The 27,882-nt window shown below is 40.3% G+C and overlaps 2 protein-coding genes and 1 pseudogene across 3 annotated transcripts in view; 2 read left to right on the top strand and 1 right to left on the bottom strand.

The window, feature by feature from the left end:
- snrka (SNF related kinase a) overlaps positions 1–24,134 on the bottom strand; it is a 38,673-nt gene extending 14,539 nt beyond the window's left edge. The window contains exons 1-2 of one of the 2 annotated variants that reach the window (XM_080193951.1): positions 24,021–24,134; positions 12,891–13,614 (exon numbers count right to left, since the gene is read on the bottom strand). In XM_080193951.1, coding sequence (XP_080050077.1) covers positions 12,891–13,479 — 589 coding nt within the window. In that variant the 5' untranslated portion in view covers positions 13,480–13,614; positions 24,021–24,134. Of the gene's footprint in view, positions 1–12,890; positions 13,615–23,949 lie in introns of both variants that reach the window. The other variant, XM_080193952.1, reaches the window with a different exon arrangement.
- LOC145346974 (large ribosomal subunit protein eL15-like) lies at positions 19,030–22,785 on the top strand (annotated as a pseudogene).
- A 134-nt stretch (positions 24,135–24,268) lies between the features above and the next one.
- The window catches only part of pomgnt2 (protein O-linked mannose N-acetylglucosaminyltransferase 2 (beta 1,4-)), a 108,499-nt gene continuing 104,885 nt past the window's right edge, over positions 24,269–27,882 (top strand). Inside the window, exon 1 of the mRNA XM_080193955.1 lies at positions 24,269–26,185. The gene's annotated coding sequence lies outside the window, so the exon portion shown is untranslated. The remainder of the gene's footprint in view (positions 26,186–27,882) is intronic.

Below are 27,882 nucleotides of genomic sequence, written 5' to 3'. Positions count from 1 at the left end.
ATGACCGCTCATCTACTTCAAATCCACCTTTCCCACTATCCCCATTATCCTTCAATTTCCTTAACAGTTCCAAAATCTATTGCTATCAGTCTTCAATATACTCTCATCAGTTCAGCATTCACAGCTCTCTGGGTGCTAGGGAACTTCACTACCTATCCAGTTTCTTCAGCACGTCCTCCCCCACCCAAGAGACTAGGCAAAGTTTTTCAAAGTTTAAATCAGCCTTTACTCAAGCTATAGTAGGGGAACCCGTTTCCAGACATGGCATACAGATTCCCAGAACAAAGGAATACAATAGCAATTATACCTCACAAGTGATTTATATATACCAATTGAGACCGTACACTTATTTGAGGGCAATCAATATCCAAGTACAACTAATAGTTCCAATTACTTCATTTGTTTCCCATAGTACTATTTAACTAATTATAGCAACTCTACACTTGCCTAATTTCAATATCTGATCATGAACAAGGCATGTCCTTGAATGTCTGAAAGCTGTGATTTATGGATACATAGCCCCCTTGCAGTAGCAGAGTCCCTCTGTCTGTTGTTTTCACAGCTGTAAGTTGCTGTCCTGCAGCTTCCCAGGAACTCTGATACACTCAATGATTTTTAACCCCTTCACCGGGGTAGAAATTCCAAGGGTTTGCAATCCTTAAGAAATATCTCCTACTCAGGCCTACACCCCTTATTGAGTCTGTGATCCCTAGTCCTAAGCTTGCCAATCAAGGAAATCATCTTTCCTGCATCTATCCTGCCATGCTTCAAAGAATTTTATATGTTTTAATGAGGCTGCCAATTCAGTTGCTTCCCACAGAGCTGATTAGATTAATATTAGTCCCCTTATCTCCAACCTGAGTGCAAAAAATAATCTGATACTTGTATAAACTAAGGGAGCTAAACCTTCACACATGGCTAGAAAACCCAAGTTCTTTCTCAAAGTATTTAGCTAATAATGGAGGCTTCAGGCTCTTGGCCTCTGTCTGTACAGAAACTTTTCGGATATCATGTTGCCCTTTTTGCTACTCTTTTTTAAACACACTGATGAAAGTTCGGCCATTATATAATTCACACACGTGTACACCTGACACCAGACACCAGACTCCCTAAGCAACTCAATCATGGCAGGAGACTACCAGGAGGACACTGGAAACACTTTAGGGATGTCCTCAAAGCATTTGAGGAATCATTTCCATCAACTCATGAGAGTCCCTGACTTGTGACCAACTAAAATGTAGGAAGTTCTTTTGGGAAGATACTGAACAGGTTGAAACACTTCATTGGGTACATGTAGAAGTGAAGTCAGGGCATCAGAGAAAGCTTATAAAGCTCCAAACAACTTATCTACCTGACCCTTTGAGCACCACCTGCATCTTGCAGAGTCTTAGATCATTAGATTCATTAGTTATCTCAGAACCCATCACACTGGAGTGGAAGAAAGTCCCCTTTAACCCCAAGAGACTGACCTGGGACAGTTATGTGGGCATTCACGCTCCTTTCAAACAACATAAATTTCAGCAGTGTCTTCCTGATGAAATAAAAGTCCTCTCAGATGGACTATTCAAAGAGCAGGGGAGTACTTCTCCACGGTCCTCTGGTCAATACTTATCTCTCAAACAACGTTACTAAAACACAATTATCTGGTTTCTAACAAAAATCATACTGCTGTTTGTGGGATCTGCGAGTGCAAATAGGCTGCCACGTTTTCCCATCTTTTACTTTGAAAATACCTCATAGGCTGTTTAGCTTAGTTGAATTTATTTATTAGTGTCACAAAGAAGGCTTATATTAACACTGAAGTTATTGTGAAAATCCCCTAGTCACTACACAATGGCACCTGCTTAGATACACTGAGGAGAATTTAGCATGGCCAATGTATCTAACCAGCATGCCTTTTGGACTGTAGGAGGAAACTGGAACACCCAGAACAAACCCACGCAGACATGGGTAAACTCCGCACAGACAGTGACCCAAGTGTAAAGTACTCAGAAGTCTTGAGGCACTATAGAAATGCAAGACTTTCATAAAAAGGGTTTATAAAGCTTGGAATATGGATTAGGCTTAAGTTTAAATTCTAGTTTAATTGGAGTACAACTGCATGAGTTAAACTCATCTTTAACATATTTAGGCATGAAAATTGAAAATGTTGGAATTACACAAACGTGTTAGAATCTGTAAAGGAGGAAAATAGGGTCTATGCTAGAAACCAGATCCTTTTATAGGATAGAACAAAGTAAAGACAGAGGTATATGAAGAGATCAGTTTGGAGACTAATTAGAAGGCAAAATACTGCGGATGTTAGAAATTGGAACCAAAAACAGAACATGCTGGAAAAACTCAGCAGCTCTGGCAGCATCTGTGGAGATGCTGTCAAATCTGTCTTCAGAGCTGAAGGAACCTTTAGGGTTCTGAAATGGAGTCATACAAACTCGAAATGTTAAACTCCATTTCTTGCTCCATGGATGTTGCTGGGTGTGCTGAAATTTTACAGCATTTTCAGTTTTTATTACTGGAAATGTTAACTATTATCATAATGTAGTTGGTAATGAGCTTACTGGCTCAAATATGTTGTATAAAACACAGTATTTAATGATATATTGTATACAAATGGCCTCAATGAGGCAGGGGAATAGGCAGGCAGGCAGAAGACAGGTTAAAATAAGTTCATGATGGAAAAGAATGAAGTGGAAATCTTCTATTTATGGTGCTGAGCAAGTATATGTTAATAAGAAGCATACAGCTCAAAAGACTGGGATTTTCCCAGATACTGCCACAGTATAGTCTTCATTGCACCTAAAAGTTATGCCTATAGTAGAGCAGCATTACCTGTCACAATGAAATGCAAATGTTATTTCCCCATGCCCCTCACAAAGACTGGCAATTTGCTCGAATATGCTACAGTGACCTCTTACCAATAATCTATTTGTATTGGCATTTCTACTGGATTTTATTTCTCCACATATTTATCATCTTTTGCAAGTTTCAATCTCACTTTTATCCAAATAAAGATTCAAGTTTCAAGGGGAAAAAAAGCAGCACATCTGACACCAAGTTGTCTTGGACACAAAAAATAAGCTAACAGAAGATTTTGCTATAATGCAATATGTTACCTACATCAAGGGAAATCAAATGGGTTTAAAGTAAATCTTTTTATGATGAAATTTCCAGAACATGTGCTGAGAACAGCTAAAAGGTGATTCACACAGGGGTTTGATTTCTCCCACACGCTCCAAGTTCAGAAATCCACACTTTTCCTTCTGAAGTAACTTAGGTTGGTAAAAAGGTCAAGACACTATGGTACCAATCTTACAATTTGTTTTGAGGAATAGCAATGTAACTGCTGCACAATATTGGAATTTTAAACTCTTAAAAAGGTCAAAAAAAGAAATAATTTCATTAAATTCAAATGCACTAGAGACAAAGTTGTTCTTTTAAAAAATTCATTCACAGGATACATGAGAACATGCAAATGAGGAGGAGTAGGCCATTCAGCCCCTTGCCTATCAATAAGATCATGGTTGATCTGTTTGTAACCTCAACCCCACATTCCTGTCTTTCAACCCCTTGTTAGTCAGGAACGTATCTGCCCTGCCTTAAAAACATTCAAAGAATCTGCTTCCACTGCCTTTTAGGGAAGAGTTCCAGAGATTCACAATCGTATGAGGGGAAAAAATTCTCATCTGTCTTAAACAACCCTTGTTTTTAAATAGTGAGGCCTAGTTCTAGATTCTCCAACAAAAGGAAACATTCTCTCCACATCCAGCCAGCCAATACCCCTCAGGATCTTACAGGTTTTGACCAAAGTCCTCGAACTGTTTTAAACTCAAGTCCGGTCTACAAATATAACCTCTCAAATCTTTCCTCCTAAGTCAATCCACCCATTTCTGGAATTAGTCTAGTAAACTTTTTCTGAACCACTGTAATGCATTTACATCTTTCCTTAAATAAAGAGATCAATACTGTAGACAATACTCCAGATGTGAGCTCACCAACACCCTGTACAAATGAAGCATAACCTCCCTACTTTTGTAATCAATTCCCCTCATACCAAACAATAACATTCTATTAGCTGTCCTAATTATGTGATGTATCAGAGTGCCAGCCTTTTGTGATTCATGCACTAGGACACCCAGATCCCTCTGCACCTCTGAACTTTAATATCTCACCATTTAGATAAAAGCTTATTAGTCTTGGTGGTAGATGGATAATTTCAAATTTGCCCACATTATACTCCATTTGCCAGAATTCTGCCCACTCACTTACTTATGTCCTTTTGTAACCTCCTTACAACTTTTTCACAATTGAATTTAGTACTTATCTTTGTGTTGTCAGCAAATTTAGCAACAATACCTTCAGCCCCTTCATCCAAGTTATTTATATGAGTTGTAGAAAGTTGAAGCTGCTGTACTGATCCCTGTGGTACACCATCGTCATATCCTGCCAATTAGAAAAACTCTCATTTATACCTATTCTCTGTTTGCTGTAACTGACAAGGTCAGCATTTATTGTCCATTGCAATACAGCTGAGTGGCTTGCGGGGCAATTTGACGGCTGTTAAGGGTCAGCCACATTGCTGTGTATCTGCAGTCACATGTAAGCCAGACTGGGTAAGGGCAACAGATTTCCTTCTCTAAATAGCGTTAGAAATCCAATATGTTGTTCTAAAACCACGTCCTGGAGTGGGACTTAAGCCTAGAGCTTCTGGGGTGTCTTTTATTGAGTCACAATAGCCTGGGCTCCAGTGAACTGCTGTACACAATGAGCTTTGACTGCTAAGACCTTTGCTCAGTTCCAGTGGAATGAACACCTCCTCAGTCAGTAGTTTGCAGTCCAATGAGTTATGTAATTTAAATTTAATTCCTGGTGTTAACTGCCATTAATTGTCAATCTAACTTGAAAAACACAATAATTAATAGAGTATGATTTCTACGCAAATGACTCGGGGACTGAGTAAAAGGAGCTATACTCTGTCCCTAACTGTGCTATAATTGACCTGCAAGTGTATAATGACATTAAAAATTCAGCACTCTACCAAAATCAGAGCTGATTAGTTTCTCTATATGCAAAGATTTTGAACAATATTTTCAGAATGTTGGATAACCAGTTACGTTGGCTGTATTCCGTATTCTCTCCTCAGGTATTTGGTTAGAAACACCCATGGCATTTTAACAAGTTAGAACAGTCACGCAGCATAAAATCTGACTCATGCTTACTGCAGCTAATCCATCTCTAATAAATATACCTGTAATACATTCCAACCACACCTCTAACAATACCTCAAACAAGGCATTTTGCACAGGGAAATGAAAATTACACCATGTGGAGCTCCTACATTCTGGAGGAGTTGGCTCTTACACATATGGAACTACAAACAGTAGTGAAATGTAGCCCAATCCATCACGCAAACCAACCTCCCATCCATTAACTCTTGTCTACACTTCCTGCTGCCTCAGCAAATCAGCCAACATAATTAAGGACCACACACACCCTGGACGTTCTCTCTTCTACCTTTTTCCATAGGGAAAAAGATACAAGAGTCTGAGGTCATGTACTAACCAACTCAAGAACAGCTTCTTCCCTGCTGCTGTCAGACTTCTGAATCAGCCTACCTTGCATTAAGTTGATCTTTCGCTACACCCTAGCTATGACTGTAACACTACATTCTGCATTCTCTCTCCTTTCTTCTTTATGAACAGTATGTTTTTGCCTGTTACACTTTTCACTGTATGTTAATACATGTGACAATAATAAATCAAACCAAACGTAAGGATAAGACTCAGCTTTTGCAATTCACTCAGATATTAGACATCAACATCTCCTTTGATTGAGCAAGTGCTTTAAAAAAGTTCCACCAAAATTCGCTGCCTTTAGCCCACATCTTTTATTTGTGCTCCTGATTCAAATCATAAAATCCCTACAGTACAGAACAGACCATTTGGCCCATCAAATCTACACTGATTCTCTGGCACTTTGATGCCAGACTCCAGCAAGTGCTTTCTCATGTTGTTTTGACAGTAGAAGTCAACAGAGTAGGTTCTAAACTGAAGCCTACCCATGCACTACCACCAAGCCTTACCAAATGTTGCTAAACTATCACTTGTTAATTAAAAAACCCTGTATTTTGCTGTTGACATCATATTTATATTAGAATTTCTAATGCAGAAATATAGCACCCAAGACTGGATAAACAGTCAGCTTATTCACAGCTGAATTTGAGTGTCATGTCTTAACACAAAGTATATGTGTATTAATGCTAATTAAAGAGGATCTTGCATTTCCAAAAAAAATGTAAAAATAAAAGTGGGTGGCATGGTGGCACAGTGATTAGCACTGCTGCCTCAGTGCCAGGGACCCAAGTTCAATTCCGGCTTTGGGTGACTGTGGAGTTTGCATATCCTCCCTATGTCTGTGGGTTTCCTCAGGGTGCTCTGGTTTCCTCCCACAGTTCAAAGATGTGCAGGTTAGAATTGGCCATACTAAATTGCCCGAGTGTCCCAAGGTATATAGGTCAGGTGGTCAATGTGCAGGGTTATGGGGTGAGAGCCTGGGTAAGATACCATCAGAGTTGTTGCAGACTTGATAGTGCAGAAGGAAGCCATTTGGCCTGTAGAGATTATATGATCAATTAGAACCTTAATCGCTTTTAGTGTCACACTGGTTGAGCTCAGCTCATGCAATGAAGTGGTGATAAAGAAGAATTTGCAACTATATTGCACCTTCCATGACCAGGATGTTCTGAAGTACTTTCCAGCCAAAGAAGATTGTTTGAAGTGTAGTTGTTATTGTAATGTAGGAAAAACAGCAATCAACGTGCACAGCAATGTGATAATAACCAAACAACTTGTTTTGGTTTATTAAATTTGCAACCTCCCAATCTATCTAGCTCAATTATTCACTGAAGAAATAGTAAATTTCTTGGTTGGCAACTAAGAAACAAAATATTGCACCAGAATTTCTATTTGACTGCAACAAAAAAAACGTTAGCACACTATCTGTGAGTATCTGGGAATTAAAACGTGGCTAATTAGATGTCTGATTAAGTAATTTTTTTCCCCCCTGAAGTAACACACTATCACTAGGTGGTGATCTCAATATTCATTCGTGGGGTCTATACATATGTCCTTTACCCTTTGATGTGTTTGTAAAGTGGTTAAAAGAAAAACAGGATGCTTTCTGATCATCATGGGTGTTTTATTTCCTTGGTTGCCAAATGCTGGTAGATACGTTAAATAAACATACAAGTAAACTTACTCATCATAGCAACACCTAAGGCTAGTTAGCAATTTCTATTGGATAATATTGTTCTGGAGGAATCCTCCTTTAAGTAATTATTGTACAGTATGTAATTCCCTTGTGCTTTTGTAATAGAACAGTTGTACAAGTGTCCACATTAAGTGGGAACTCAAAGAGGCTGCAAAGAAACTGAAGATAGAAATGAGAACATAAAAAAACTAGTGGCTCTTTTTGAGGTCTACCAAGCCTATTCTCAGGTATGTAGTCAGAAACACCTATGGCATTTTAACAAGTTAGACAGCTATGCAGCACAATAATTGACTCACATTAACTGTTGCTAACCCACCTCTAATAAACATATCCATAGTACATTCCAACCACACCTCTAATCATACTTCTAACAAGGTATTTTGCAACAAGAAATGAAAGTTACACCATGTAGAACTTATGAAAGCTAACATTTTTTGTTGCAGTCAAACCTGCAATTCCATTATAAATAGAAATTCTCGTCCAATAATTTGTTTCTTGGTTGCCAACCAAGAAATTCACTACTTAGTCATAGAATCTTAAGAGGTTTCCAGCATGGAAGTAGGCCTAACTTGTCCATGCCACCCTTTCGTTAAAACCCCTAAGCTAATCCCAATTGCCTGCATTTGGCCCATGATTCCTCGAGACCCTTCCTATCCATGTAACTGTCTAAATGCCTTTTAAAAAATAAAATTGTACCTGCTGTACTACTACTACTGGCAGCTTGTTCCAGACACTCACCACCCTGTGAGAAACAATTGCCCCTCTGGACACCTTTGTATCTCTCCCGTCTCACTTTAAACCTATGCCCTCTAGTTTTAGACTCCCCTACCTTTGGGAAAAGATTTGACTATTTAGCTTATCTGTGCCCTTCATTATTTTATAAACCTCTACAAGATCACCCCTTAGTCTTCTATGGTCTAGAGAAAAAAGTCCCAGTCTGTCCAGCCTCTCCTTATAACTCAAACCATCAAGTACCAGCAGCATCCTAGTAAATCTTTTCTATACTCTTTCTAGTTTAATAATATCCTTTCTATAATAGGGTGACCAGAACTGTACATAGTGAATAGTTATGCCAGATCGATTGGAAGGTTGCAAGTTTAATCACCAAAACAAATTGTTCATTATCACATTGCTATTTGTCTGAGCTTGCTATGCACATTGATTGCTGTGTTTCCTACATTATAAAAGATGTTGTATTTCACTCAGATATTGAGCACCAACATCTTCTATAAATGAGCACGCAAGGATCCAAAACCCTGTCCTCAAATAGCACATCCGCACCTCACAAACTTTGATAATGGCACACGGCTAGCGAGAGACACGCTGTAAGAACATTCACAACTACTGCAAGGAAAGAAACTATGAGCCCATCACCTTGCCACATGGCCTTCACTGATCCATCACACCAGCATGGAACAAGGGGGTGGCATAATAGGCTATAAAATTATTTTAGATAATCAGATTATGAGATGTAACAGCCTAATTAATAAAACAGATGGAAGGATCTAAAACAGACTCCCTAAGTTAGAGTACTTGGGTAGAGGAGAGCTGGTTTATTTATGAAGAAAACATGTACAGAAATCAGAATAAGGATATTACCTAGATAGTTTCTAAAGCACTCAGTTTCGAAATACCCCAATCTTTCAGGATCAGAAATTAAGCTGATGAGCAAGACTTGAAATACACTGGGTAACAGACAAAGCAAGCGCCCAGACTGGGCACTTCAGTGTCCTATGGCAGGTATACAATTATTCACTAAAAACCCATATAAATCATGAGCTATGATATTTTTGATCATATAATTGCCAATTAGATATATGTACCAGTTCCTTTTTGAAGAAATTGACAAAAGTGATTATTGTTTTTGTTCTACACAACCACTAATCTACAGTATTTTCCCCTCAATTTTTACATAAATTGGAGGATCATTAATTTTAAACTTTTCACTTGTAGTTAGTACTCAGTCTCCATCAAATACTCAGCTTCACTCTGGAGTGCAAGTTTCTGAATTTTAAAGACTTGGGTCACGGTCCGGCCCGAGTCTTTTCACTAATGAAAACAGGTTTAATACCATGACATTTTCCTCAAGGCCCAGGAAACATCCTTTACTTCCATACCCAAGAGCTCACCTACCTTCCTTTTTGCTGTACAGCACTCAGAATTTGTAACAAAATGATAGAGATTAATGGAAAGCGCGCAGCTGAATTAAACTTCACCTTTAGTCATTTTCTAATGCAGGTAGTAAGTGCACAGCTGAATTGTGAATTCTTAGGTTTTATATTTTTGATCAGGATAATCTGTGGTTGTGATCATGATCAACTAATCCAGCAAAAGAACTGGAAGAATTCACTCAAAATACATTTTGGGCATAGAGTAAAACTCTTGCATCAGAAAGGGCCCTCATGTCACCACCAGAAACAGCCACTAGAACCAAACAGATGTAAGTTTCAGAAAGTTATCTTCATAAAAAGTCTTGTTCTCTGCATGGTGATATTGTTGTGCCTGATTACAATATGGAATGACCAAAGATAGAACAGTAAATAGGCTGGATCTTACTACAAAAGCCCAGAGGAACTTCCCCTTTCTATTTTTGTTATGAACCACACAGGAGGTAATTGAAACCTTGCAGAAATATGACACTTCTGGTCTTCCCAAGCATGCCTCCAGTTGGATCACCAAATAAGAAGAAAATCCTGGTATTTTTCCCAAAACTAGTTTAATATTCCAGCCAAACACACCCCAATGTACTTACAACAGCATTTTAAATACCTACCCTTTGCTACTCCATCTGCCAAAAGAATTGTGCAATGGGTGACCTGCAAATAGCAGCTCTTCTGATATCCTTGTTTACAGCAAAACCATAACTTTTTACAATTCTAAACCATATTAAACATTATTGGGCCTCACTGTCCTTTGCATAAATCACACATAACCAGGGATGAGGCAAAGAAATTTAAGAGCAGACTTCTTTATTCCATTACCACAGCAACAGCAGGAAACCATTCAGTTCCTTGAGCCTGTTTTAACATTCAGAGGTTATGGCTGATCTACATCTCAATTCTACTTACAACTTTTAATCCACATCCCTTAATACCTTTACAGAATATAAATCTGAATCTTCCAAATATCTATTGATCCAACATCCAGAGAGAAGTTCCAGATTACCACTTCCTTTTGTATGCAAAATTGTTTCCAGATTTCAGAATGGCTTAGTTCCCAGTCTTAAAATTATTACCCCTTAGAAACATAGAACATATGAGTAGGAGTTGACCATTTGGCCCTTTGCGTCTGCTCTACCACTCATTATGATTATAATGAATCAGTCAACTTTCCCCTCATTTTTTTTGATTCCTTTAGCCCTAAGAGCTTTATTTAACTCCTTCTTGAAAAGATACAATGTTTTGGCATCAACTGCTTTCTGTGGTACAGAACTAGACAGGTTCATATCCCTCATTTTGGATTCCTATGGATAACAAAGTAATTTGCCTGTATCTGCCATATTGAATCCTTTAACTGTTTTTAAAAACCTCCATCAAACTACCCCTCAAAACCTCTAAATTCATAGGAGTAGACATTTGCAGCTCTAGTTTATTCAGCAAATCTATATCATACCCCTCCAAGGTCAACATTCACTGCAAAGTGCCCTAAACTGACTGCAGTTTTCCATATAGGACCTGACCAAGGTTTTAAACTATTTGAAGCACATATCTCTCAACATAAATGACAACATTTATTAGCCTTTTTGATTACGTTCTGTTTTTAATGATCCGTGTATCTACACGGACTCAATGTGCTTGACAGGTGCAAAATATTTATCAAATTATTCAGGAAGAGATGGAGAAGCATCTCTGTGATCCCTTTGTTTAAGGGAAGTAATTCAGAACCAGGAAACCACAGGCTCATATGTTCTTATGTTCTCATTAATTTCACTTAGACAATTTGCTAGAAGGTATTATTAGAGATATGCTACATCATGTAAAAAGAGCAAGAGGATTTTACAGAATCCTAAACTAGCTCCAAAAACCATCCCAAAAAGGATGTTTCAACAATCAGATCACTTTTTCCAAAGCAGCTACACAATAAGATATCAAGAGAACATTATGTACCTTGATTTCCAAAAAAGGTTTGATAAAGCCCTATACAAGAGGTTACTAAATGTTCCATCTTCTGAGATTGCTGGGCAAATCCTAGGTTTGATTACAAAATTATTGCATTCACATACAAGGTAGTTATTAATGGTAGCACCTTTGCATTGGAATCTGGCAACTAGTGGGGTCCCACAGGACTCCTCAAGCTTCTCTTCATTTTTACTAAAAATCTGGATGCAGAACACACAAATGCATGTGGTAGTTGGTACCTTAGACAAATTAATAACCATGTGCTGGGGGAATGGGTCCAGGTGTATAACACAGATCTTACAATGTAGCCAAGTGCCCACAGTGCACTGGCCTGAGGCAATACCATGGTAAGTAAGTGATATATGGTTGGCTGTTCAAAGCAGAGAAGAATGATTTGAAACACTACTGGTATATAACTGGCATCGTGAGGCTGCTGTGAAATACACTAACACATGAAGGTGCATAGCTAGGATAATTAAATATAAAGGGTTAAGAGTTGCCTTATACAAGATATCCATTATTCTTTATCCAATTAGATCTAGAATACTCCCCCTGTTTTGGTACCTTCATATGACAGGGGATTTTAAGGTATGAAGACAGCCATTCAACTGATACCTGTTTTAAGAACTTCAGTTAAAAGATTTAAGGAACTGGGTTTCTTAGTTAGGGAAAGTGCTATAGGTATAAATTAAAATTTCATAATGATAAAGGATTAAATGTCCTACTTCTATGGACAAATTATGTGAGCTAGATGGGCATGGGATGATCAGAAGTATCAGCACAAATTACAACAGCACATAATTAGACAAATGTGGATTTTTTGCAAACTTTGAAAATTACTCCATTCTTAAAGTTAGAAAGTCAACGTGCAGAATGGACAGGACAAGCCCTTAATTCATCCTGCTTGCTCCAAAACACAATTCAAGTTGAATCCAATTCACGATCCCCACAACACAGACATACAAGATGCAAGCTGACAAGAAAGGGCATCACACCTAATCTTGGGCTTGATCTGACACTTAATCTTAGACAAAAGGTCAAAAAGCACAAGACTTCAGAAGGTAACTATGCGGATTCCTCCAAGCAGAAAGAACTTGCATGTTATAGAAGGTAAGTGTGTTAAGCAGTATCAATGACATCCGTCATCACAGTTAACTGAAGCTTGCTTTATTACATTTGGGGAGTGAAATTATTTTTCTTATAATGGCACACAGATATTCTTCCTTACAGAAGGACAAGTGCAGGAGTAGGCAGCTGTGGATCGCACTGTCATGGAAGGTTTGAGTTTTTTGAGAATTTGCTCAGTTCATTTATAATTGGGCAAATTTTAAAAAGCACCACGTCAATGTAGTATCAATTCAACATTAAAAGAAACTAGGAGCAGTTTAACAGTTGCTGACAGCTATTGCACTGTCATCTAAACATGTAAAGGTGATCCAATTTATAATATCAAAACAGAAGTTTGATGACTATATCTCAAAAAGCCCATATTTATAATGAACATACCTACTGCAGGCGCATCATACTCATCGCCGAGCAGAATCTCTGGGGCCGAATATGCAAGTGACCCACAGCTTGTGGTTAACTTCTTTCCAGGTTGAAACTTGTTGCTAAACCCAAAATCTGTAAGTTTTACAATTCCTTGTTGTTCAAAGAAAACCACATTTTCTGGCTTCAGGTCTCTGTGAACAACATGTAGCTTATGGCAATAAGATATTGCATGCACTATCTGTGCAAAGTATTTCTTTGCTAGATCTTCACTAAGACCATCTTCATGTTTCATGATGTAATCAAACATATCACCTCCATCTCCCAGTTCCAGAATAAGATAAAGTTTGGTCTGAGTGTCAATCACTTCATACAGGCGGACAATGTTGGGATGTTGCACCAGTTTCATGCATCGCACCTCCTGGAACAAATGCCCTGTAGCTACAGAGTCCAGTTTTGTTTTATCAATGACTTTCACTGCTACTTTTTCTCCAGTGAAAACGTGGCGTGCAAGTTTCACAACAGCAAAGTGACCCCTGCCCAATGTCTTATCCAAATCATACAGCCCAGCAATTTTTCCATCATATCCACGTTTAAAACCTGCCATGCTGTTTTCAAAACTGGAAGCAGAACACAAGATGTTTATATCCAGTATTGGATAAAATGTGCCAATATGCAATTATTTCAAAAAGTCCATCATAGACAAAGAACCCATTTTCCCCGCTGTTTAATATGATGAATCCTGCAATAGAAAAGAGGAAAACATTAGCTTCACTGGTGTTTGAATACTAAAACAAAAAGAATACACCACTAGCGTTAAATCATAATCGGTGTACACAAAGAATAATTCTTATATTTTACAGAATTAAATAGAATGCAATGAAAGCACCCTGCATGAATTACCATACATGCAATGCCATCCTGCTTCTCAAATAGTTGTATATCTGATAACAGGAGAATTTATAAAATTTCACAATTTACAACTTAGAAGATTATTCCAAACCTGATCAAAGTTTCATTTTGAATCTCACTAACAGTGCACACTAGGCTAAGAGAAACTGCATGCAACATCATTAAATATCACATTCGTACTGGGGTATTAAAGCAAAGTTAATAATCTATCGCATGAAATTCTGCCAAAAATTATTGGATGATTGCAAAGTGAAGAAAGATACACAAATCCCCCTACAAAAGCTGCAACAGCAGGAAAGAAGGTTGTTAAATCATTATTCAAACACATACAATGATGCAAGGTCATGGAACCCATGCAGCAAATTCCAATTCAGCCTGTATATAGTTTAACAGGTTAATGGTTGACAGCATTAAATGGAGGCTAAATCAAGAGACAGAATGTTACTTCTTATTGGTCACTGGTTTTGGAATCATGGAAAATTTACTGTGTAGAAGGTGGCCATTCAGCCCACTGTATCTAGGTTGACTAAAGAAAAAAGCTATCCAACGTAATCCATTTTCTAGTCCTTGCTTCCTAGGCCTGTAAATTATGGCACTTCAAGAACACGTTCAAGTTTTTAAAAGTGTGTTAAGGATTTCTGCCTCTACCATTGTTTCAGGCAGAGAATCCCACACGCTGAACCCCTTGAGCAAAATAATTTCTCCTCAACTCCCCTCAAATCCTTCTACCAAATTCTTGGAACTCTATGCCCACTATTTATTGACTTCTCTGATAAGGGAATTAGCTCCTTCCTTTCAACTATCTAGGGCCCTCAAATTTCCCCTCAGCCTTTTCTGTTCTAAAGAAAATAATCCCAAAATATACAACTTTCCTCAGTTAAAATTCTCCATTGCTGGCAACATCTTCATAAATCTCCTCCATACCCTTTAAGCTATTATATCCTTGTAACATGGTAGCCAGAACCGTGCTTTAAATGTGGCCTAACTAATTTTGTCTTTTCACTACATGACACCTGTCAAAGACCCAGCAGATTCCAAATTTACATTAGAATTTAAAAAACATGGTCAAACCTATAAAAATTATAGGAATTGTAGCTTAATGTCATGTGACAAGTTACTAACCTTACTAATCTAGTATATGTGGTAACTAATTGCTTCAGTTTCAAAACCATGTTGATGCCACTAGTGATGTCTTAATTTTCCAGAATTACCAACTTAGATCTATAACTGACTTAAAAGTTTCACTAATGTACTTGCAATGAGCAGTATTCACTCAGAACACTTCAAGATACTAAAGACAAAGAAATACTTTAAAATTCCGGAGTAAATGTAGTGTGGGAAAATCAAACAATAACATACATTTGGTTTTACTGTTTCCACATCACACTTCCTTTTGGTTTCCTTTATGGTCAACACTGTCATCAATGATCATTTTAAACGTACTTCCTATGTTGTTGCATAATGTTAAATACTGTATCGTGTATCCACCGAAATCTCCAGTAAAATAGCTGAAGATGTACCATTCCCCAATTCGAATCAAGGGGAGGTTCACAGGCTAAAAAGTTCTTTATATAATTAAGATTTTGCAGTTCACAGAATCATAGAACCCTACAGTGCAGAAAGAGGCCCTTCGGCCCATTGAGTCTGCACTGACCATAATCCCACCCAGGCCCTACCCCCGTATCCCTACATATTTTACCCACTAATCCCTCTAACCTACACATCTCAGGGCACTAAGGGGCAATTTTAGCATGGCCAATCAACCTAACCTGCACATCTTTGGACTGTGGGTGGAAACCGGAGCACCCAGAGGAAACCCATGTAGACACGAGGAGAACATGCAAACTCCACACAGACAGTGACCCGAGCCGGGAATCGAACCCAGGTCTCTGGAGCTGTGAAGCAGCAGTGCTAACCACTGTGCTACCATGCGTCCAAAATATTACATAATTTTTTAAAAGCTTACATGAATTACCGGTGATTTTCTTAAAAGTGAAGAACTAGCTGCCTATAACTATTGCAAGAATCAGCTTGGTAGAGCCCCATAGTTAGTTCTAATTCTGTATTCAGAAATAACTTCAATGTCTAGCTCAAAAGCACCAAAGGGACTAAAAGTCAAATAGAGAACAAGTCTGACACACAGGTATCACTGGTCTTTTTAACTATTAGTGCAAAATCACCCCAACACATCATATTATTAAAACGGTCTGCCAAAATGATTTTCACTGCAGTCAATTATAATACTTTGCATGTTATGCTTCTAAAACTAAACTTGAGATAGATGTAAGGAATCTTTCAGAACAAGCTTAGAAAGATTGGAAAGAAACTGTTCAATCTGACACTGGGGTACACAAGCTCTATAAAAAGTGGAGCCGAGTCCATGAAAAGCCCTGAACTATAACCAAACATTTAAAAAAAGTTACAAATATTGACAATCTAAAGCAGATAAATATATTCTGTAGGAATGCAAAACTAAATAAAAATAATTTTCATAATTTAGTCCTTTTGGATTTGTGATATTTGGTTTTATGACAGATGTAAAAAATTACAGCAAGCTGCTATGCAGAGGGACCTGGGTGTTCTTATGCAAGAATCACAAGGAGTTGGTTTGCAGGTGCAGCATGTCATTAAGAAGGCAAATGGAATTTTGTTCTTCATTGCTAGAGGATGGAGTTTAAAATCAGCGAGGTTATGTTGCAGCTGTATAAGGCGCTACTGAGGCCACACCTGGAGTATTGTGTATAGTTTTGGTCTCCTTACTTGAGAAAGGATACACTGGCACTGGAGAGGATGCAAAAGAAATTCACTAGGTTGATTCCAGAGTTGAGAGGGTTGGCTTATGAGGAGAAACTGAGTAGACTGTGGCCATATTCATTGGAATTCAGAAGAATGAGAGGAGATCTTATAGAAACATATAAGATTACGAAGGGAATAAATAAGATGGAAGCAGGGAAGTTGTTTCCATTGACAGGTGAAACTAGAACTAGGGGCATGGCCTCAAAATGAAGGGGAACAAATTTAGGAGTGAGTTGAGGAGGAACTTCTTCATAGAAAAGGTTGTGAATCTGTGGAATTCCCTGCCCAGTGAAGCAGTTGAGGCTACCTCATTGAGTGTTTTTAAAACAAGAATGGATAAATTTTTGAACAGTAAAGGAATTAAGGGTTATGGTGAGCCGGCAGGTAAGTGGAGCTGAAGATCAGCCATGACCTTATCGAATGGTGGAGCAGGCTCAAGGGGCCAGATGGCCGACTCCTAGTTCTGATGTGTTACAGTAGCCATTAAGTCAGCATTCTTGATCGTAAGTTAATGAGTAATTTGTTTTATGTTCACACGTGTCCAACGAGACTGGAACCACAGTCCAATGTCAATATTTTCTTCCTGCAATGTGTATTCATGGGGAAAAATATTTAAGTAGGACCTTTTAAGCAAATTTTATAGATGCACGATATAGAAAGTTTTAAGTTTCTGTCATATTTGTCTCAATTATCTTAACATCGGCTCTGCATTCATCTGTTTCTGTTCATTTTCAACACCCACATAAGAAATCATCACACTTTGCAATCATCAACCATTGGGAAGGAAGTTGTTTTGTCACCCCAGAAAAGGTATCTTCACACCTAAAACAGGATTTCACATTCTTTCCCAAGAATTTTAGCCTGAAGCTCGTGTAATGAAAAACTCACTTTAAATATAAACTTCCTCACTTAGGCAAGTGGCAAACAGTCCTGAAACATGCATCAGAAGAAACCAGTTAACAGATGTGAAACTGTTAACCTCGACTGCAGTATTCATTTAAAATATCAGTGAATTAATAGCTGATCATTCAAAACAGCTTGCCAACCAAATAGTACAGAATAAAACATTTAAAAATGTACATCTACATAAGAACATAAGAAATAGGAGCAGGAGTAGGCCATCCAGCCCTTCGAGTCTGCCCCGCCATTCAATAAGATCATGGCTGATCTGTCGCGGCTCAGTTCCACTTTCCCGCCCTCTCCCCATAACCCTTAATCCCCTCTCTTATCAAAAACCCATCATCCCGCATCTTAAAAATATTTAGCGAGGCAGCCTCCACCACTTCAACGGGCAGAGAATTCCAGAGATTCACCACCCTTTGAGTGAAGAAGTTTAATAAGAAAAGTCTGCATACCACACACAACTCCACTTCAAATCATGTGTCATAATCTAAGTCACTGTCAAACAACAACTGAAAATGTGTAATACAAAACACTACTGACTCTGCAAAAACCAAGCTTTAATATTGCCTGTGTCAGTATATGCTGGCCTTGGAAAAGGTTCAAAGGAGGTTCACAAGAATGATCCCTGGAATGAAGAGCTTGTCCTACGAGGAACGGTTGAGGACTCTGGGTCTGTATTCATTGGAGTTTATAAGGATGAGGGGGGATCTGATTGAAACTTACGGGATACTGCGAGGCCTGGACAGAGTGGATGTGAAGAGGATGTTTCCACTAGTAGGAAAAACTAGAACCTCAGGCTAAAGGGATGATCCTATAAAACAGAGATGAGCAGGAATTTCTACAGCCAGAGAGTGGTGAATCTGTGGAACTCTAACACAGAAGGCTGTGAAGGCCAGGTCACTGAGTGTCTTTAAGACAGAGATAGATGGGGATCAGGAGTTATGGGGAAAAGGCAGGAGAATGGCAATGAGAAAAATATCAGCCATGATTTGAATGGCGGAGCAGACTTGATGGGCCAAGTGGCCACTGTATTGATTCTATGATTCTATAACTAAAGAAGAACTACAGGACAGAAGATGAGATGTTTATTTATAATTGGGTACTGGATTTCAAAATACAAATTTGAAGGGAGATACTGAAAGCTTTTCAGAATTAAGAAACTTAATCTGATTAACCCCAAGTACTGCTAGAAAAAAAATTGATCAAGATTAAAATGAGCTTAATCTAAATAAATGGAAAGAGCTAGTCCCCCAATTTACAATAACGCGCACTTATATAACAGTAAAACATACCATGGCATTGCATAGGAGCACAAAATAAACTTAACACTGAGCAACAGGAGGAGATAATAGGACAGGTAACCAAAAACTAGGTCAAAGAGGCAGGTTTAAGCAGTGTCTTAAAAGGAGGGAGAAGCAAAAAACAGGTTTAGGGAAGGATTTCCAGAACAAGTTCACCAATGTAACAACAACAGAGATTCACAAGAAATTTAAACAGGAAGAACATAGATTTCTCAGAAGTTGTAGAGCTGGTGGAGTATCCAGAGATGGGGAGGAGCAAGGTCATGGGGTAATCTGAAAACAAGGATGAAACTTAAAAAAAAAATCAAAAAATGGCTGTACCAAGGGGCCAATGCAGGTCAGTGAGCATGTCATAATGGGTGAACTAGACAGCAGAGCTTGGAATTAGCTCATGGAAAATGCACATCTTTCAAAAGGAGGCATGAAGGGTGGGCCTTGCATCAAGCCAGTCATACCTGGATACCAGCACACAATCTGATCACGTACAGCACTAGCATCTACTTTCTTCAGGTAGTTCACCTATCACTTTTAAGGGATTAAAAAAAAGCTCAAGGAGAGCAATTGGTCCCAGGTACTGCCTTTCTGGACGAGGGTCCAGACAAAACCAGATTCATGCAATCATCAGAACAGAAACCCATATAAACACCTGAGACCAGCCTCCAGTGACAGCCAATTTGCACTTAGATAACACCTTTAACATGGTAAGACATTCCAAACTGCAGGAAGATGAAGCAACAATTGGCACTGAGCCACACAATACTTGGATAGATTAATGAAAGCTTATTCAAAGTGGTAGGTTTCAAAGCATCTTAGAGAAGGACAGAGCAACAGAAAGGTGGAAAGGTTTAAGACGGAATAACAGAGTTTAGAACATGGTCAGCTGAAGGCATGGCCACCAATGGTGTGACAACTAAAAGTGGGGATGCTCAAGAAGAGTGCAGAGATTGGAGGATTGTGGGGCTAGAGATTACAGAGGTAGAAAAGGACAAAGGGCAAGACCACTGAGCGATATAAAAATGGAAAAACTAAGACATTTATGGGCTGATATTTCCTTAATTACAAAACTGTGATGTATGTGGAAACACTTATCTCCCCATGGGAAATACATTGTATCCTTGAAAATAAATAGTAAAACAATAGTTTCTGGGGTGATGGCTTACAAACCCCTCAGGCAATGTCCAAAATCATCTCTGCAATCCTTGACATGTGCACATTATTCATCATCTCACACAACTAACACCTTCACTGGCAGATCTATAACCATCAGGTGTTATAGCTCAAAATGTTCTATTAACTATACAGTGAAATGTTTTTCAAAATGCAATGGGATGATAATTTGAATGATGAATATGAAAACAAGTGATAATTAAATTGTGATGCATCAGGAAAATAAGCAAGAAAAAAATTAGATGGGAAACAGACAACGCTAAGAAATATTTCCTTTTTTGTTTACTAATCTAAGCAGCTCTGACTGAGGTGTTCATTGGCAGCTCAGGCATCAGTGGAGACAGAAACAGGTGGCTGACTTGTCAAGTTACTGACTCTACAGTGTTAACTCTATCTCTCTCTTCAGATGCTGCCAGACCTGCTGAGTATTTTCAACAATTTGTTTTTCTTATAAATCCTTATTCCACCTAATCTGAATAACCTTTCACCTCCTTGCTTTCCAAGAATATATCAACTTCTGCCTTAAAAATATTCCAAGACTCTGCTTCCACTACCTTTACAGGAAGAATTCCGAAGACTCATGACCCTCAATGAAAGATTTTCTCCTCGTCCCCACAGTAAATGACCCCTTATTTTTAAATAGTGACCCCCTAGTTCTTCCCACAAGAGGAAACTTCTATTTCTAGGTATTAGACTGGTAAACCTTCTCTGAATTGCTCCCATCTTTCCTTAAATGTGACCAATACTGTAGTCAGTACTCCAAACGTGGGCTCCACTTGTGCTCTGTACAACTGAAACCTCTTTACTTCTGTATTCAAAGCTTCTCACAATAAATGATAACATTCCATCGGCTTTCCTAATTACTTGCTGTACCTGTATACTAACTAGCCATTTGTGATTCTTTCAGATTTCCAGCATCTACAACATGCTTTTGCATCAGAGAGGTATTCTCTGATTTAATCCATATCAACTCCTACTTCTACATCTGAAACATTCAATTATAAACATGCACAGTACCATGCAGAATAAATATAACTCCACCAGAAAGCCATTACTTTTAAAACAACTGTTCAATAACAGCAGGCATCTTTATGTGCATTGCAAAACAACTTCTGCCATTCTAAAGTTTCAAAATTCCGTGAAGAATGGAGAATTATATTTCCTCCCACACCTATCAGGATGCAGCTATAATTCAGGTGCATATGCAAAGATTGCTCAAACCATTATACTCCATTTTTCCCTGATTGAACCAAAGATCTCTGATCTTTTTCTGTATTCCAGCTGACAACACATTAACAATCAGATATTGTGAGGATTATCTTACGACATTTTCTGTATTACTTATTTTTGCTTTAAACGAATTATGTCACTGCTTATGATTGCATAGCTGCTGATGATAATGTCTGTACAGATCAACAAGCTGCTTTCCTTTAGCTGGGCTGAATGACTATACCTGCTGGCTGATCATAGGATATATCATCAACAAAGTCAATTAACAGGAAGCACCATGCCATGTAGTCTGCATCTGAAGTTTATTGCTAGATTGCAGTCATGACAAACAATTATACAACTGCTTCTGACATAGTGAAGTATGTGATGAGTCTGATGTAGGAAATTAATGATGCAATTTCAAACTAAATATGGCTGTTGTAATTTGGAACCACGATAAGGGATTGTAGTTCTATGCTGCATGTGTGTGGTCACCACAAACCTGCATTTCCTCCAAATTAGCTGTAAAAACAAGAAACACAGAAACTGCTCACAAACATCACTTCATATTTGACACAGTGATTGTTTATCAGACTGTGGCATCATTAAAGGTGCAAAACAAGAACGAACTTTGATAAACAAATGGAAAAGACCCACACTGCATAATAATAACTTCAATATATGACAAATTAAATGAATACCCTTCTCAATGCAATTTACTATAATTACCACGGAAATTGAATGCATGATGTGATGGGCATTAAATAGCACTTAGCAAGCAAAAGGTGAACGAACAAGGTGTGTAGCAAAGAACATTGATAGAGTGATACATACAAATTCAGTTTTTTTTACAGAGGGCAATTGCACTGTCGTGAATTGTAACAAAATTCCCCTGAATTCTATGTTTACTTAAAGGAACAGAATAATATGTTACTGGGATGAGTTAAGTGCTTGGAGGAGGCTTGTTTGGAGCATTAAAATACTGCCACGACCTTTTGGGCCAACTAGTCTGTTTCTGTGCTATGCAATAGTACATGCAGGAGCTACGGAGGAAGAAGCAGTCGGACATGATGCGGTTCCTGCTGCGGATCCGCTGCTGGCAGTGCCGCCAGCTCTTGGCTCTGCATCAGGATCCCCGGCCTACCAGACCGAACAAGGCCCACAGACTGGGCTACAAGGCCAAGCAAGGTTATGTGATATATCATGTGCAAGTATGCCACGGTGGCCGCAAACGTCCTGTTCCCAAGGGTGCAACTTATGGTAAACCACTACATCATGGTGTCAATCAGCTGAAGTTGGCACTTCAATCTGTTGCTGAGAAATGAGCTGGTCGTCATCATGGAGGACTGCGAGTACTTGCCTCGTACTGGGAGGGTGAAGATTCCACCTAGAAGTTCTTTGAGGTTGTCCTTATTGACCCTTTCCACAAAGCTATCCGCTGCAACCCTGACACCCAATGGATCACAAAGCCTCTGCACAAGCACAGGGAGATGCGTGGCCTAACATCTGCTGGCAAGAAGAGCCATGGTTTGGGCAAGGGTCACAAATACCATCTTACTATTGGAGGTTCTCGTCGTGCTGCGTGAAGGCGGCGCAATACACTGCAGCTCTGTCGCCACCGTTAATGTGTAGTATCTGTATATTTTACATTGGTAAATAAATTGTTTTAAGGATTTTCCGGCAAAAAAATGTGCAATTTTGTGGCCTGAAAGAACATGGATCACTTTGCAACAGTACGGCAGATGCTAGAGATACTCAGCAGGTCAGGCAGCATGGAACAATGATAAGGGGCTGTAGTTCTATGCTGCACGTATGTGGTCACCACAAATGTGCACTTCCTCCAAATTAGCTCTAAAAACAAGAACACAAGAAACACAGAAACTGATCACATTTCTCTATGGAGAAAGAAACAGCCACTATAGGATGTCAAACAGCAAATGTTACAGGAAAGCGATGAACATTTTGTGGTAACAACACTGATAATGTGTTGTCATTGACCTCAAGGAATGCCAGGTAATTGCTGTGTCTAAAAAAAATGGCAGTGGGGAGAAACCAGATTTGTTAGTGATATCTCAAATGCTTACAGAACAGGAACAGCTATCCTTTACAATTAGCAGCAATAACTTGTAACTTCTCTCCACATTTTTGCACTTCGAAAGCCTACGCTGGCTGGGGGGGAAGGAATGAATGAAACAATCAAGCAAAAAACAGAACATAAGAAATAGGAGAAATAGATCATACAGCCCATTAAGCCTACACAACAACTCAATATCATAACTCATCGCCAACCACAACTGTTTCCTTAAATCATGCTGGGAGGGACGGGGGAACAGGGAGGGCACAACCAGGCGAGGGGGATGGTAGGGGTGGGGAAGGGGCGGCCGCACAGCCAGGGTGGGGCAAAGGGGGGGGCCGCACAGCCAGGGTGGGGGGCCGCACAGCCAGGGTGGGGCAAAGGGGGGGGGGCGCACAGCCAGGGTGGGGCGGGGCGAGGGGGCGTGGCCAGGGTGGGGCGGGCGGGGGGCGCGGCCAGGGTGGCCGCAGTAGCCCCTCCCTTTTTCCTTCCCCGTGACTAAGCTGGTTGCCATGGCGACTGCGCCTCTCGGGGGCTCTCGGCGCAGGGGCTCCTCAAGACCCCGGATGGTGAGTGCCTCGCTCTCGCACAGCACCCAGCAGGCGGAGGCCGCGGCGGCGCCGCCACTTCATCAGACAACAAGGAGCCGCCTTCTGCTTCCTGAGCCCGGCGCTTCACGCTGCTTCATCTCATTTGACTGAAGTCACTCACTCACTCCATTTATCAGTTCATCCACTATTTGAATGTAGGACGGACAGGAAGTTATGATGGGGAAAGCGCACGTACCCGACCTCCAAGGCTAATTCCTTCTTCCAGCGGAATTTTCAGCCACCACACAACCGACAACCGCAAACAGAACCGAAGGCTCGAGGAACCTGCGTAGTTCCCCACTGCGCATCTCTGTTGACGTCAGAGACAGCTCGCGGCAGGGGCGGGGCCAGACGGAAACGCGTCATCGCGGCGTGGGCGGCCCCCCCAAGTGGGCATGGGCGGGGCCAGCGCTGGAAACCCCCCCTCAACGTCCAGGGGGCGTGGCCGGTGTTGGAACCGTACCTCAGTGTCCTGGGGACGTGGCTGTTCTTTGGAAGCTGCATGTATGCTCTTAGTAGGTGAGACACAACCCTGCAGGTCAGGCCTGAGTACTGAGGTGATCATTGAATCTCTACAGTTCAGCTCATCATATCTATACTGATTCTCTGACAGGACATTTCACCCAGCCCCTTTCCTCTGCCTATTTCCATAAGAAGTTTCATGCCACCAAGTTAAAGTGCAACAGGTTTATTTGGTAGCACAAGCTTTTGGAATGTCACTTCTGCAAGTGAGTGAGGAGTTGTGTTCACAAACAGGGCATATATAGACACAAACTCAATTTACAAGATAATGAGTGGAATGCGACTCTGAAGAGGTAATCAAATCTTAAAGGTACAGACAATGTGAATGGAGAGAGGGTTAAGCACAGGTTAAAGAGATGTGAATTGTCTCCAGTCAGGACAGTTAGTGAGATTTTGCAAGCCCAGTCAAGTCATGGGGGTTACAGATAGTGTGATATGAACCCAAGATCTCGATTGAGGCTGTCCCCATGTGTGCAGAACTTGGCTATCGGTTTCTGCTCAGCGACTGCGTTGTCGTATGTCATGAAGGCCGCCTTAGAGAAGGCTTACCCAAAAATCAGAGGCCTGTGACTGCTGAAGTGTTCCCTTGAAAGCTTGTGAGTTTACTATCAAATAAATTGGTTGGACTAAAACCTGGTGTTGTCAGACTTTTTACTTTGAAGTGTTCCCTGACAGGAAGAGAACACTCCTGTCTGGTGATTGTTGAGTGGTGTTCATTCATCCATTGTCATAGCGTCTGCATGGTCTACCCAGTGTACCATGCCTTGGCACATCCTTTCCTGCAGCGTATCAGGTAGACAATGTTGGCCGAGTCGCAAAAGTATGCACGGTGTACCTGGTGGATGATGTTCTCACATGAGATGATGACATCCGTGTCAGTGGTCCAGCATGTTTTACAGAGGTTGCTGTCCACCATCAAATTCACCATGGACTCAGAATCGGTTGCATTCTTGGACACGTGCATCTCCTTCAAGGACGGCCACCTCAGCACTTCACTGTACCGCAAGCCCACAGATAACTTCACAATGCTCCACTTCTCCAGCTTCCACCCTAAACACGTTAAAGAAGCCATCGCCTAGGGACAAGCTCTCCATATACACAAGATCTGCTCAGATGAGGAGGATTGCAACAGACACCTACAGATGCTGAAAGACATCCTCATAAGCACAGGATATGGCGCTCGACTCATTGATCAACAGTTCTGACGTGCCACAGCAAAAAAACGCACCGACTTCTTCAGAAGACAAACACAGAACATGGTGGACAGATTATCCTTCGTCATCCAGTACTTCCCCGGAGTAGAGAAGCTACCACATCTTCTCCGGAACCTTTAACATGTCATTGATGAAGACTCGCATCTCGCCAAGGCCATCCCCAGACCCCCACTTCTTGCCTTCAAACAGACCATTGTCCACAGCAAACCACCCAGCCTTCAGGAGAACAGTGACCACCACACCACACAACCTTGCCACAGCAACCTCTGCAAGATTTGCTGGATCATCGACACAGATGCCATCATCTCACACAAGAACACCATCCACCAGGTAAATGGTACACACTCTTGGGCGTCAGCCAATGTTGTCTACCTGAAACGGTGCAGGAAAGGATGTCCCAAGGCATGGTACATTGGTGAAACTGGAATGATCTGGAATGCACTGTCTAAGAGTGAGGTTGAGACAGATTCACACAGCGAGGGGTTAGGATCTGAAATTCACTGACTGAGAGTATGGCGGAAACAGATTCACACAGCGAGTGTTGAGCATCTGGAATGTCCAAAAGCATGGTGGAGGCAGATTCAGTCGTGGGATTTGAAAGGGAAATCAATCATTATCTGCTGAGGTAAAATTTTTAAGGCTCCGGAGACAAAGCAGGGAATGAAACCGGGTAAAATTACCCTTGCAAGGAGGCATCACAGACATGATGGACTAACTGGCTCCCCCTTGCGCTGCAGCCATTCTATGATAAGTGCTATCCTCTGAGCCATAGCTTGTCATAGTGTCACAAAATTGTAGGATACTATTAATTTTTTTTACTGTCCATTCCCACTGCTGCTCTGATGCCTTCAGCCCCTAATCTCTGGCTGAACTGGTGTCTGGGGATGGTTCCCCCCCCCCCCCCCCGCCCCTCTCTTTCTCTCTCTCTTTCTCTCTCTCTGTCTTGCTACTACTGCTTGTTCAATACCTCATCTGTGCCTAAACTGCTGCCTGGCTCACAGCACTTTGACTACTAATTGTATCAATTGCAAAGAACACCCTGTTTCCTATTTTCTTAGTTGCTGCCCAGACATGGTTTACAAAATACATGGCAGTTTGATATCACTTAAAAAATATTCATTTTAATAGCTTCCAACCATTTTGTGACGAGAGAAATGAATTAACTAACCTATTTAATGTAACTATCCCCAGGATAACAGGATTAATACAATCCGAGGGTTAAAAGTAAGTAGATATCTACATTCAGCCAGCTGAATCTAGATGATCTCAGGACCTATATGATCTGTTTTATCTTCCGAACATTAGCTAATTTGTTTTTGCCCTATTGCTTTTTAGTTATTAATTGTTTTACTCGACTTCTCTTTCTGTTTAAATTTTGGATTAAGTAAACCGTTGCTATGCAGTTACAGGGGCTGATGCTCTGAGCATTTTAGTGAGCCTCAGCATCTTTAGCTTGGTCATCCATAAGACCATAAGACTTGGAGCAGAATTAGGCCACTCCGCCATTCAATCAATTTCCTGCCTTTTCCCCATAACCCCTGATCCTCTTATTGATCAAGAACCTTTCTATCTCTGTCTTAAAGACACTCAGTGATCTGGCCTCCACAGTTTTCTGCAGCAAAGAATTCCACAGATTCACCACACTCTGGCTGACAAAATTCCTCCTCTTTTCTGTTTCAAAGGATCGTCCTTTCAGCCTGAGGTTGTGCCCTGAGGTTCTAGTTTTTCTATAGTGGAAACATCCTCTCCACATCCACTTTATCCAGGCTTCGCAGTATCCTGTAAATTTCAGTAAGATCCACCCTGATCCTTCTAAACTCCAACGAGTTCAGACCCAGAGCCCCCAACCATTCCTCATATGACCAGTCCTTCATTCCAGGGATCATTCTTGAGCACCTCCTCTGAACCCTTTCCAAGGCCAGCACGTCCTTCCTCAAATACAGAGCCCAAAACAGCTCACAATACTTCAAATGGGGTCTGACCAGAGCCTTATACAGCCTCAGAAGTACATTCCTGCTTTTGTATTCTAGCTCTCTCTACATGAATGCTAACATTGCATTTGCTTTCCTAACTGCTGACTGAAACTGCACATTAGTTGGCAGTCAAGAAATCCATCCATTTAAAACAACACATTCTCAGGATAGGGACATCACTGGCAGGGCTGGCTCATCCCTATGTGTGGAGGCGAGAAGGTGTGTTCTTTCAGAACTAACTGCAGTCTATGTAGCAGCAGTTGTTACAAACAAAAAACAAAGATTTGCATTTATACAGGCCTTTCATGACTGTGGGGACTTTCTAAAGCTTTTTTTTCCCCTTTATTCT

The sequence above is a fragment of the Carcharhinus amblyrhynchos genome, chromosome 8 (genome assembly GCF_965287045.1).
Source record: "Carcharhinus amblyrhynchos chromosome 8, sCarAmb.v2.hapA, whole genome shotgun sequence".
Lineage (NCBI taxonomy): Eukaryota > Metazoa > Chordata > Chondrichthyes > Carcharhiniformes > Carcharhinidae > Carcharhinus > Carcharhinus amblyrhynchos.
The sequence above is the reverse complement of the archived record's forward strand: the minus strand, read 5'-3'. Positions and strand labels throughout refer to the sequence as shown.